The following is a 14,047-nucleotide window of genomic DNA, read 5'->3' as shown; positions in this document are numbered from 1 at the left end:
CCTGTTTGAGAAAAAAATAAATTGTAAAAATCTTCAGAATCTATCGAATATTCGGTTACAAGGGAAAATTTTTATCAGGATATCATTTCAATCGTTAAAGACTGGATACGGAATGAACATTCTTCACTCCATCTTATAATAAATCATGTTTTATCTTTTATATTTTGTTACAAAACGTGCAAATTTGTCATGTGGTTTGTTGGGAATTGGATTAAATTGATCTCAGGTAGAAAACCTAAAGCATTTCCTTTGATCTTCTTGTTTCATAACTGAACAATAAATTCTCCATTTCAACAGAACATTTCTTAAATTTAAGACAAACTTGTACTGATCGTTACATGTATAACGTGTCAAGAAAATTTAAGTCTTAACTTGTCAGTATTAAATTTTGAACATGATTATTGATACTCTTGGTCAACTTATATCAAGAGACTGGATATTTTGAACAAGAAATCATTATAGACCAGGGAAAAAAAACAAAACAAAGTAAAAATTCAAACAGAATGTCACTGCCTGAAATTTTTTTATTCCATAGCTGCTAAAAAGACAAAATCAACACGACAATGCATTAGAAGAAGCTTTACTTTACTCAATCATGTATTAATTTTACTGTAATAAATTTGGTAAGGGGTAGATGTATAGAAATTCAATTTCATTAATATATAATTCAGTCAATCTCAGTCTGCAGCCCAGGTGAGCAGGCTGATTTCATTTTGTCCAAAATATTTAGTTACCTACATATGTACATTGTAGCTTAAAGAAAAAGTAACATTTATCTCAATAAAAAAAGTAAACATATAAAAATGCCTACCTACAATGTACATGTATATTGTGAGCATGTAAGTAACATAATACAACAAATGTACATATACATGTAATTAAAAAAAAATTCAGTGAATGATGTGCGTATGTGTTCACTTCTCCCTGACCACTCCCCAGTCCCCACTCTCCCTAGTGTCTCTCTGAAATAGAAGTCACTTCTCCTTGTTTTTCTCAAGTAACTTGAGCCCTGCTTTTCCTCATTGATTCGAAAGCAAAAAAAAAATTGTTAATCAGGGGTTCAAATTAGTGGTTGTTCTAGGTTCTCTTAATTTTTGACGTAGGACTTTTGAAATTTATGTCCTTTTACATTCACACCATATTGAAAGCTTTTGATTTTCCTCAATTGAACCATAGATTTGTAGTTTTCCTGAAATCTTGAATTTCAAGTGATTTGATAGGTCGAAATTTGGAGAAACTGCCCCCGGGACCTTTTGGTCTTGAAAGTAAATTTGAACCCCTGTGAATTATGTAACAAGAATATTATTTTTTTTTTCAGACAAAGCTTATCAAGTTGTTCAGCAAACAGTTGGTAGCAAAAGCGAAACTTGGTACAGAAGACAAGAAACATTTGGCAGAGTACCCTAAAACAGAACAATGGCTAACTATTGTTGGATTAAAGAGTTATATTTCAGTAAGTCACTAAGTTTATGAAATAATCAGTCAAGATGACTATTATAGTCATTTAAATGCATTGTTTAGATGCTTCATGTATAGTGTATGTGAGTACAGTTTGTACACAATTCAGCAAAATCAAATAAAAGTTGTTGAAAACTCAGACATGATTTTTGTTTGCTTTTTTCAAACCAGGATTTGACCTTTTTGATAATTTTTACTGTATAATTACTTCACATTTTGCCAATTTCATTTCAAATTCATTTTTTGCCCTTATAAAATCATGTCTGAAAACTGATGAAAGGGTGTTATATGCTTGAAACATGTAAAAGTTAGCCTGATATGGTTGATTCTTTGAAAGGTAACATTGCTTCTTTTACATGTAGATTCTTGTAAGAATGGGGATCATTTTCCTCCATATTCAATCAGTTTTTGCTTTTTCTATCCAGGTTATACTGTTGCAATTTTTTATTTATTTCGATGTGAACAGTTTTTTTACCTTCTCTTATCAGACAAGTTGATGAAAATTCAATTGCTCAAATTTAAAAATTATGTTGTCATTTGGGTTCATGCTTGTTGAAAACTGCACAATACTTGGTTGTTCTTTGGGCAAGTGAAATTTAAATTCTATTCGTCCTAGCATTAATTTTACTTGTTCCAGACCTAACTTCAGACCCTGTATTTACTTCCTATTTTGCCTATGTTTAATTATTTAAGAAATAATTCGTGGATGGGGTAGATTTGTACTCATTTTAGCATGTGTACAGCATTGATATTCGATTATTTAACACCGAGCAACAGCAAGGTGTTAAATGAGAATATAACTGCCCAACCTATGTTATAATGAGTACAAATCTACTCTTATAAGGAATTTTTTCTCTTCTAATATGACAAATATGGTAATTTTTGTGGCAAAAATTTCCCGAGGCGTAGCCAAAATAACGGCTGTTCCGTTTAACCTCCCTGATATGGAAGTTGGATTAAATTTGTATATTTATGTCATTGTATGTGTTAAATGTGTATATTTATATAATTAATTTCAATTAGATAACCTCTCAGCTGTTAAATCATCGCGTAAACATTTTTAAATGAGTGTTTTGTCTTGAAGTGACAGCGAAAGAGAAGAGACAATGCGCAGGTGCTAAAAGTGAGGTTATACTGACATATGGTTTTTGACGATATGAAGACATCATATTAGAATTTTGCATAAAATCCGAAGTAAAATTGGAAGTAAATTAGTACAGGGTTGAGATTAAAGCTGTCCTATTGTCAGAAAGAGGAACATGGGCTTTTTGAGGAAACCTGATTTACACATACATTGTTTAACTTTTTTTATTGTTGAACCATGTTTCAACTGTCAGTTTCTGCCTTGATATGGATGAGATTAAAGCTGTCCTATTGTCAGAAAGAGGAACATGGGCTTTTTGAGGAAACCTGATTTACACATACATTGTTTAACTTTTTTTATTGTTGAACCATGTTTCAACTGTCAGTTTCTGCCTTGATATGGATGTGAAACTACAATTAGATGAGTTATTACCTTTATTGAATTCAATTTAAATTGTACCCCCTTTATGGCAGTAATATTTTCAATCTATGAATTTGATAAGATAAGTTTTGATCTCTTATCTTTCTTCTTTCTAGGACATTGTGAAGAGAGGCTTGTCCCTGAATTCTTTACTGGAAATGTCCGTAGAGGAAATCAAGAATTTACTGAAAAGATATGAAGCCAAAGAAGATGACTTTCATAAATTAAACAATGCTCTGCAAAATCTTAAAAATTGGACTGGTAAGTTTTGTATTGCTTGTATAGTGTCTACTATTATTGTGTTAAATCCTTACCAAAGAAGAGGCGACAGTGTTCAGAGACATGCCACCATTCTGAGTTAATATTATAGTTTGTTGGTGTAAGATTTACCTATTGGTTTAGTAATTGATCCTAGGCTCAGTCAATATTGAAAGCTTAGAAAAAACTAAATCATTGTTCACTAACCTATCCACTTGGTCCAATGTGGATTACCACTAAACTTGTATGAACATCAAATAATATCTTTCAAAATGCTATATAGAGCATTAAATAGAGAATTATCTGTCTTAATTCATGATTTGGCCTTCCCTATTCATCTTTAAAGATGATTGCAATGTCAATTTGGAAAGACTAGAATGTAATGTAAATGTTACATGTATATGCACCCATAAATCCTGGTTCCAGATGACAAAGAAACTGAACTGGTCAGAACCAGGCCAATACAGGTATTGGTCCTATTGGTGTATTTTAATATTATTTTGTATTGTATTGACAGCTTTCATTTTACACTACCAACAACCTTAATCGTAAATTCTGCACTCTCCACATTGCAGTTTTTTACTCCACTAATGTAAAAACTGTGATAATAATGCTTCATTTCGATACTTACCAATTATTATAAATTATACCCCCACTTAAAGTGTGGGTGGTACCTTGGAATCACTTTGTCTAGCTGCTGTCTGTCAAAAATTCCGTTCATCACAAAAATCTTGGCTCCTTCTTGACAGATTGATTTCAAATTTGGTATGATGGTTTATCTAGATGGGGCAAAGGTTGTAAGTTATGTTTGTTGTGTCTCTTGAAAATATGAATATTCATCAGTACATAATCTCATTTTAAAGGACTAAATGCTAAAAAATAAATTGGTTGAGATTTTCATTTTGCTTGAGTGATTTTCTAGTTCAAACATATACATGTTTTTAAATTGTATACTTTTTCATTTATAAACATGATTTGATGTTCAAAATTTAATTTTATTTACAGATAAACAGTTAAATGGTGACAGTCCAAACATAAGTGACGGAGAAGACCTGAGCTGGTCTAACTACAAATCAGCTAGCCCATACAGCAGTAGTTCACCAAAGTATACAACCGCTAGTGGTCGTCAATCTGTTTCTTCACTTCCATCGGAGGCCTCTCAACCTTTATCACTTCCAACACCTTCCCAGAGTACTCCATCATCGCCAGTGCCCTATATAGATAGGGAAAGGATCAGGTATGATAATGGTTATTTTCAGAGACATCTGTGAAATGAGGAAAGCAATCGTTCTAGACTGTGATAAGGACAACTAATGATAGTGAGAAATTTCCAGCACCATGAGTCTGCCTTCAAATGACTCTAGTAATGTCATTTCAAGAAATAAGTGTCTACTATATTCTTATAAAAAAACAAATTTCAGAATCACATGATTAAAAAAAGGTAGAGGTTCCTGTTTAACAAAGGTTCAAAAGTTAAAGTTGTTTGATAGGGCCTTGACCATCGATCCGGAAATGGTAAAAAAATGCCGGTCATTGACAGACGAATTTTGCAAATGTCCGACGACCATTATCCAATATCAGACATAAAAAATTGTCAGTCCATATAAATTTCAGTCTGTGTGGTTTTATTAGTGTATAAACATCCTGTCTAGCTGTCTCCTAATTGTTTATTGGAAATAAATTGACAGGTGTGTGTAAATTTTAGACGATGTGCAGCCACCTGAGACTGTGATTTACCTGTAACTGATCAGTTGATTGCATAATTGAATTAACGGTACACGTGCAGCCCCACTGTGTAAACGAATTAATTGAAGTGAATTGGACAATTTTCGTACATTTATTACTTGATTTCTTAAGAAAAAGATTGAGATGTCCATCGATCATTTTCCCGTCAATCTTTCAGTGGTAACGAAAGCACATATGGTGCTGAAACTATGATTCAGTCGTAGTTTGTAATTATTAATTTGCCGATTGAATCTTTTTAACACAGAAGGCAACAGTCCCTTTAAATCAATATACAGAATGTATTCGAGATTTTCTTTTACAAATAATCAACTTTTTTTCATCACTCGTTAGTTTTCCTCTGTTTGCCAATGTGATGAAAAAGTCCAAGAGATACAATATTTTGTTTACATGTTGGAATGTCCACGTGTGGTTGAAACCAAACTCTTTCACTCGTTCATGTATTTTATAAAAGACAGAGTATGTAATGAAGTAACACAAATTCTAATATTAATCTTAAAATAACTACATGTACATGAAAAAGTTTTTTGTTGTTGTTTTGTTTTGTTTTTGTTTTTGTTTTTTTAAGTTTTTCGATCTGAGAAAGACAGAAACAAACGTCAGCTGAAGTTTGATAAAATGACTGGCATGGGCTGTCAAAATTGCTGGAGGTTTGGCCTTGACCCCCTACCTCTAGACAACTAAATACCCCAAGAAAATGATTGAAAGCATTTAAACTTCATTTTACAGGCGAACACCTCCCCCAACTCCTCCTCTGGTGCGACCTAAAGCAGCCAACAACTCAAGATATCCAAGCACGCCACCACCTAACAAGAAGAATCACCTAATGCCTGAGGTTCACCCTATTAAAAAGAGCAAGTCTCATGAGTCCCAGTTAGCCAATAAGGTTACAGATATTGATGGCATCAAAGCGTATGTATTTATTTTTCTATTTCAACAATTGATTTTATTATGTGTATGTTTCTGTTTGGTTTAGTTGTCATTCTGTTGTCCTATGTTTTAGGCTAGTATTTATCATGGGTTTTGACTGAATGTGCATTATAAGATGGCAACATATTTTTATGAGCAACAATTTTTGGCCAAATTTCCCATGTAAAATTGGGGGTATAGTATGGCAGATGTTGGCTGGGTGTGGACAGGGAAATTACTTGTCAGGAGACATATTGTACTATGGAAAATTGTTTTTTTGTTTTTTTTTCAATTTGTAAATTAGTCTCATGGTGGTAACATGTTAGTAATTAATTTTTTTTCATTCCAGTTTTGGTGTATTTTAAGTTGAAAGTTACATTTGATGATATAATGTTGAATTTTATAAACCATTTACTAGAACCAGTTTGATCACATGAAGAAAAAAAAATGTTTCAGTTCAAAACTTGAAAGACTGTTTGATATGAAAAGACTAGAAAACATCATGGGTTTTGACTGAATATGCATAAGAAAGCAATACATATTTTTCTAAAAAACAATTTTTTTGCTAAATTTCCCATGTGAAAATGGGGTTATAGTATGGTGAATGACGGGTGGGCGAAGAGGGAAATTATTTTGTAACACTTTTCTCAGCAACTGCTAATCACAGCCTCTTGATATTTGGTATCTAGCATTAGGTATGGGTCCCATATCGTAAGATGTGATTTCAGGCCTGTTGGACATCTACTTCCTGTTTAACAAAACTCTGCCATTTCTCTCTTTCACCCATTTTTTAGAATTGATAATGACATTTATTTAAGATTCTTCAGACCATGCTTTTTAGTTTATGCATATTTTGCATTTGATATCATGACAAAATATTATGACATGACCTTTTGGCCTTTTTTATTAATGTTTATTTTCATTGATTAATGTTTGTTGCATGTGAACAAATTGTTTGTTTTGATGCAGTGTCAAGAGTTCTAACAAAATGCATGATATTTTAGGGCAAATGGAGGCAAAAGGCAGGTAGCTCCTGTTTGATTAAACCCAGATTTTATTCTCTTTGTTAACAGTCTTTTTCTGATTAACAGGACTAACTTTTGAGTCAGTGACAAGTGTTAATATCATAAGACAAGTGTTAATATCATAAGACATGTATTTAAATACAAATGTAGTTTTCTGTTACTCTTATTTGAGAACATGTACTTGTATGATTCTATAACTCCAACAGATATCCTGTTTTCAGGGAAGATTTTCTTTTAAAATTTGGATTTTACCAAAAAGATTGTTGATTTTACTATATAATTTTCTGATTTTGGCAATATCTGCTAACTTCATGTTTTGCATAAAATCATACAATTAGCCAATATTTACATCAGTACATAACTTTAAGTGGTTCATTAGATATTCAGATCTAAACCTGCATAAAAGAAAAAAACATTCTCTTTACAGGCACATATTTGGTATTTCAAAATTTAAAATAATTTGTCTCTTATAATGTGTTTTGTTATTATATGTACAAAAATCAAGGTTCAAAGGCTGGAGTTTTAATAAGCGTAGAAGTGCTGTGAGAATTTTTTACTTCCAATGGATTCCATGGAAGTGCTGTGAGAATTTTTAACTTCCGCTGGATTCCATTCTTTTTGTGTGTTTATAAAAGGTTGCATAAAAAGATACTGACTATTAAAGAAGAAGACTTGGACAGTTGGTGAGGACTTGACAAAAATTTCAATTTTGCTTTCTATCGGAGAGCTTGTTTTTAATGCTTTGATATGAGAGCATCTTCTCTGATAATTGGCTGAATACAAAGTCAGATTACAGCTTTATTATGCTTGCAGTAGTCTATATAAGGTTTTATATTCCAACTCATAAAAGTATACTATACTTCATTAATCTTATCTGTCCATTGGTCCGCATTACATCAAAGATTATATCCCTCTCAAATGGAGTCAGGTATATTGTTAAGTTATACCTTTGTCCATCCATCACATATTTTTCTATTCAGTTCTCTCTGCAACTACTTGTCACAAAAACTTTATATTATTACACAACCATTATTTAGGTGTGCCGAACAGTGGGATGTCATTTGATCTAGGGCTGCAACAACTTCCTGTTTGTCAACCTGGTCTATTTTTTAACCATGTACTGAAATTGAGGTGTGTTTGGGAGTATCATTAGTGTTCATTAGCTTACAAAATTTTCGGAGAACATTTTTTTTTATACATAGCTTCGACACATCAAGTAGTGAAGTTCTGACTTTTTTAATTCAAAATTTTAACGTTAAAATATTTTACCCTAAATATACTTCTAGTTACTAAGTGTGTGATCTTTTGTTCCTTGTCAAACAAGAAACGACATGTTTCTTCAAGTTTCCATTCTGCCATTACCTTCTTACCATCTGCTGAACTAATGACTGTATATGAGATTACAAAATGGGTTGGTTAACATTGTATCCTTAGCCCAGCATTAATTGTTACCTCTTGTTTAATCATAATAATTTCAACTGTAGTTTTATAACCTTCAGGAAACTAATGATGGCATGTTCTCACATCTCTGTATTGGTCTTTGTATACTTGCAGAATATGTATTTGTTTTTGGTAGAGTAAAGTAATAGAGTATCTTGCACTGCATCCAGTGTAAAACAGGATTTTTACACTTGTGATAGTTCAATTTGTAAATTTGGAAAGTGTAAGGCTTGCTGAGTGTTTTATAATTAAATATTTAACTATAAAGAGTTTAGATTGACACAAATTGCAGTGTAAGGTCCTGTTTCTCTAATATATTTTCCATTTATTTCTAATTCTTGGTACAACAACTTCCAAAATTGTAGTGCTCTTTGTATTCAAGGTCATTTTGATGATACTACAATAGAATTGAACCAATCATCTGCCAAGAATTAAAAAGTCTCAAATTCATAAAAAAAATTGCAGAAATAAGAGAAACATACACCTACTCCTAAGGAGATGGGGTATAATGTTTTACTCTTGTCTGTCTGTCTGTGTTTCTGTCCATAACATTTTTATTGTTTACTCTCTCTCAGGGGCTTTGACATTTTAACGCCATTTTTCCTGTAGGTATGCCATATAGTGAAATTCATTTTCTGAAAAAAAATGGACAACAATTTTCTGTTTACAGAGGACTTTTTTTTATTGCTCACAGATTTTTTGTGTGTTCTTTTGTGTAGACTTGGTGTTGGATTAGGAAAAAAATTCATTGAGCTTAATCTGTGGCTATTTTAACATGAGTAGGAATGAAACAGCAGTTGTTTGGAGGTTTTTTTTTGCAGAAAAAACAGTGAAAACTCCTAGATTTTATAGTTAAATAAATCATGTATTTAGTTACAAAGAATAAGTAGATATAAAAATAACTGTGTAAATATTTTATAACAGTACCTTACATTTCAGTATCCAGAATTTTAAGCAGCAAAAATCTTCTACATATTCTCCCTAGGATATTACGTAACTGCTTGTATTTTTTTATATTTAAGTGAAAGTTTTTCACATATAAATAGTTAATATCACACCTGATTCTCTTCTGCTTTAAAGTAAAATATAACTTTTTTAAATCTGAATTTTACCATATTTTTTTTAATTGTATAATTACTTCTAAGTAAGTCATTATCAGCTGTGTTGAGAGATACCTGGCACTGAACTAAACATCTTAACTTTCTTCACTTAATTTGTGATTTTGTGAATCTAATGGAGAATAGGTTTCTGCCATGGTGTGAGAATCTAGCTTTCTGCAGTAAACTGTACATTTTTTTTTCACAAAAATTGTTCATGCTTAATATTGGAAAAGGGAAAAGATAATATTAATTACAAATTATCTTTTATAACATATACACTGCTATAGGCCAGAAAAGAAGATATACCTGTTTAATTTTTTAATTGTTTTCAATTCATTTTAGGACAAAAACATTTGTGGAAGTGAAAGTAAACATGAAACTATGTTGAGCTTTTAGACAAACAAAAACTTTTGATATACATGTAGTGATTATGTGTTGTAGACTTCCATTGATATTACCAGGAAACTAACCTTGCCTTTTGTGACATTAGGATACACAAGGTCACTGTGACTTTTGTATTTAGATGGTACAAACATATATCCATTTATGTACACTAAAACACTTGAAATACCTAAAAATGAAAGTACTGACCTACTAACCTTGTTTTATGTATAGTTGTTATCAGTGTATCAATTCTGGTCTTGGATTCTTTGGAATCATCAAGTTTTGTTTCTCAACAATCTTATTATATATACATGTATTATTTGAATGCATTCATTTCAGGTCTTTTGCAGTTTTTTCTTAGACTTAGCTAGAACTGGTTGTGCATGATAAACAAACATCTACTGTAAACATATTAATATTTGCTATTTTTGTGGTGGACAGAAAACCATGAAAAAATAGTATCCACAAAATTATTTTTATCACAATATAATGCTAATCATTTTTTGAAACAATGAAATTGATATCCATGAATATGTTCACGTGACAGAATTTTCCAAAAATTAACCACGAATGAATAAGTTTACAGTATTTTCTTTTTTTGGTATATATATTATGTATCAGTTGAAACTTAGGCTCTGGCTTTAACTCGGTTTGTTTCATAGAAATGGACGAAATATTGTATTTCATTTAAAACCATTAGTGACTTTTTAAAGCATTGGATTAACAAATGCTATTGTTAAATTGATTTGATATGAGATCCGAATGTGCAAGGAACCCCATTCAATTAAATGAAAAATCTCTTGTACTGCTGCATAGGAAAGCATTTTCTCCTAGGTTGCTTTTTTTTTATATAATAAAAAATACATAAGCTAGGTCACAAAATATTTTAATCATGGCATTATGCCATTAATAGATAAATTTTGTCTTTAGAAATGCAGCCTAAACAGTTGTTGTCTGAAGTAACTTCTGGCTACTCTCACTTTCATATGAACTTTTTTGGTCTATTTACAGGTATAAAAAGAAGCCAAACCTTTATCTTCCTAATAATAATGAAGTATTATTTCGACGTCCTTCCGATGGATCTGAGGCTGGTGGTAGTCGTGGGCCGTCTGGGCATGCCTCGCCCATTCTTCCTTCCCCTATACATTCTCCGTTATACATAGATGATCACAGTAAGTATAATGTACATGTCGGTAAGTATTGGGCAGGTAGTGGCATTTCCTTTCAAATTTGGTAGAGCTTACTATATCCCAGCTTTGAAGGTGGTATATAATGATCATGCTGTACGTTTTGCCTGTCCACAACTATTCTCTACAGTTTTCTTAGCAACTACTTATCTCTGCCACTTGATATTTTGATAGAAGCTTTTTATAGGTGTCCAATTTCAGACTGAACCAACATCAACTTTTTGTTTGAGAAATTTCTTTTATATTTTGACCTTATGGTTTATCAATGAATATAACTTGATATATGTGATGAAAAAATTGATGAGAATCCATGTGAGCTTGGTAACAAAACATTTGCTCAATTAGAACGAATATCATTTGAAGTTCAACTGAAAATCTTGTGAAGATAATTTTTTTGTGTCATGGTAATTGCATCTGTTAACCTATGGCTGTATGAATCTGGAAAAATGAACTAATGTTTGACTTAAAGAAGAGTGCAACCTTATCCTTAGAATTGAAATAAAAGTCACATAAAAAGATTAGTAAAAATTGGTGAAAAAAGTTTTGGCGAGATCATTGCGATTGGTGCATTTGTTTCTGATTTCAAAATATGATATATGTAAATTTTTAATTTATTTTCAGATAGTTTATCTGTACCTAAGTCACCTAAAACACCCTATATTAACCATTACCCCTCAAGCCATAGGTAAGTACTGAACAAAAGTTAATTAACCAATATTTCTTGATAAAAACAGAGTTTTGTTAAATACAAGCTTATAACAGAGTTAGAACCAAGTTGTATGTAGCCAATAAAATATGATTTGTGTGAGAAAAAAAGATCAGGTAAATGGGAGAAAGTATCATTCTCTTATGAAAGTTAATGAACATGAAAAACTGAAAAGGAAAAAAAAAAAACAAACACATCAATAAAAAGTACATGTATAATACATGTAGTATACTTTGTAATAATATATATACAAAAGTTTGATACAATAGAAAAATAGAAAAATAATGAGAATAAAATTTTTGCATTATAGACTAGGCTGAAAGATAAGAATATTTTAAAAATCCCATGATTTATGAAATTTAATAACAAATTCTTCTTCAGGTACATGTTACTGTGGTTAAAATTATTTCCCCACTTGATATGGTTGAACTTAGATTTAAAATATGTGAGACTAATGTCGGAGCTTGTTAAAATAAAAAAAAAAAGACCATCAAGTTGAAAATTAGTTTAGGTGGAGACTTGTTCAAAGATGAATCTGTTTCTTCCTTTGAAATTTGTAGAAATTTTTGATGTTTTAAAATGGGGGAACCTCCCATGGAAATTTAACAAGCACATGAGTCATGGATTTTTAACTACTTGCTTAGAATGGGAAAAAGATGCATATGTTAAAAATGTGCATAGTTAAGTTTTCGGTGTGGACAGCAGTCTCAAAGATGGGAGAAAAAAGGGGGAGGAAAACAATATAAAAAAAATAATCTGTGATGATAAGACCACTCTAAGCTTATATTCTTATTTGTATTGTTATAAAAACTTTGTATGAATGTTTAGTATATGCTGTTATTTTTTTCCATATTTCGTACATGAAAGGAACTTCTTGCACCTTCTTTTTACAAAAATATAGATTAATATCCAGTCTTTAAAAAATGTATAAAGATATTAACGTATTCATGTATGTGTTACATTTTCAAGGAACTTTGTCTTTACATATTCTCTGAAATTATTATATTCTTGCACAATACTCTGTTTATTACCACATGTACCACAGTAAATCTGTATTTTACAACAATATAGGCTTTCTATGACAATATTTAACCACATCTTTGTACTATTGTGAAGAGTTGTACTATATTTCTAGGTTTTCTAACACGTTTAAAATCACAACATGTGATTACTGCCACAAACAGATGTTTCTCGGATACAAATGTAAAGAGTGCAAGTAAGGGTTATCTCCCTTGTTCACACTACACTTCTTTGTATTCTCATTTCTTTCACATCAAATAAGTTCACTGATTTTCCTCTTGTTGGCAATGTTGAGCAGTTTTTATGTGAAATCATGTTTTAAGAGTGGTTCTTGATAACCGCAGAGTTACCCTTTCATTATTGCTGTATCTGCACCATAAATTAAAGCTGAAAAAATGTTTCCCAAAAAAATTATCACCGTTAGATGAGACATAAATGGGTATTTTAGAAAACATAGAAATAATGTACAGAATTTTGCGCAATCTATGTAAAAAAAGTTCTTTTCTTAGCTTTTAAGATCTCTCTTTTCTATAATTTGGCTCTGTAAGGAAAAAGTCTGAAATAAAAGTCTCAACTATTTGTCAGCGAGAAGAAAATTCAGATAATACTGTGGCATTTTAAAATGATATTGGTGATGAGTGGTAATGCCGCTTTGTCTCAGTATCTTAATACTTGTATCAAAAGCAGAAAAGTGGGGATGGAGACTGGATTATGCATGATGGTTTTGGATTTCTGCTTTTGATTCATTCTAACATTCAGCAAGCATACTTGTACTTGCAAGTCATTGCACATTCCACAATGAATGCAAAGGTCACAAAACACTTAGAAACTATGCTTATTGAATGTTCGGGTAACAAATTCAGTGTTCTTTTCCAAATCAAAGTATCTTGGTACCATTTGAGCCAAGAAAAATTACAATAAATTTTGCAGTTGAAGATTTCAAATCATATTGGCCTGTTCAGTTATTTAGCCAATCATGTCTTTCACAAATTTTTTTTTGCAAAAACACCAAAAATAGAAAAGACTACTGCATGAAGATTTATACTTTTTTTGTGGTTGAATTTGGTTTCCTGAATTATGTTTGTAATGATACCTAGATTTTTGCATTTAAGTAAAGAACATTGAATGTTCCTTTCAATTGAAGGACATTAGATTTGGCAAAAGGGAAGGAAAATGAAAATAGCTGAATTTGATATTTTTTAAAATCAAGCCCTAACATATTTGGGTTAATGTGCTAATTGATCTACCAAAATTATTAAAGCTCTTTTGATACTTATTACAACAGAATTATACGAATGATAATGTCCTTCTTT

At 31.4% G+C, this 14,047-nt stretch overlaps 1 protein-coding gene across 8 annotated transcripts in view; it reads left to right on the top strand.

The window, feature by feature from the left end:
* Positions 1 to 14,047, top strand: part of LOC148607326 (kinase suppressor of Ras 1-like) — a 35,583-nt gene that overhangs the window by 2,347 nt on the left and 19,189 nt on the right. For 2 of the 8 annotated variants that reach the window (XM_088544372.1, XM_088544367.1), the window contains exons 2-10: positions 1,319 to 1,453; positions 3,079 to 3,223; positions 4,226 to 4,457; positions 5,693 to 5,875; positions 6,877 to 6,894; positions 7,533 to 7,580; positions 10,833 to 10,993; positions 11,630 to 11,693; positions 12,850 to 12,930. In XM_088544372.1, the coding sequence (XP_088400498.1) occupies positions 1,319 to 1,453; positions 3,079 to 3,223; positions 4,226 to 4,457; positions 5,693 to 5,875; positions 6,877 to 6,894; positions 7,533 to 7,580; positions 10,833 to 10,993; positions 11,630 to 11,693; positions 12,850 to 12,930 (1,067 nt within the window). The remainder of the gene's footprint in view (positions 1 to 1,318; positions 1,454 to 3,078; positions 3,224 to 4,225; positions 4,458 to 5,692; positions 5,876 to 6,876; positions 6,895 to 7,532; positions 7,581 to 10,832; positions 10,994 to 11,629; positions 11,694 to 12,849; positions 12,931 to 14,047) is intronic. The other 6 variants (XM_088544368.1, XM_088544369.1, XM_088544371.1 and 3 more) reach the window with 6 other exon arrangements.

The sequence above is a fragment of the Perna viridis genome, chromosome 9 (genome assembly GCF_037379345.1).
Source record: "Perna viridis isolate PV_CMFRI_1.1 ecotype Kerala chromosome 9, ASM3737934v1, whole genome shotgun sequence".
In the NCBI taxonomy this organism is placed as follows: Eukaryota; Metazoa; Mollusca; class Bivalvia; order Mytilida; family Mytilidae; genus Perna; species Perna viridis.
The sequence above is the reverse complement of the archived record's forward strand: the minus strand, read 5'-3'. Positions and strand labels throughout refer to the sequence as shown.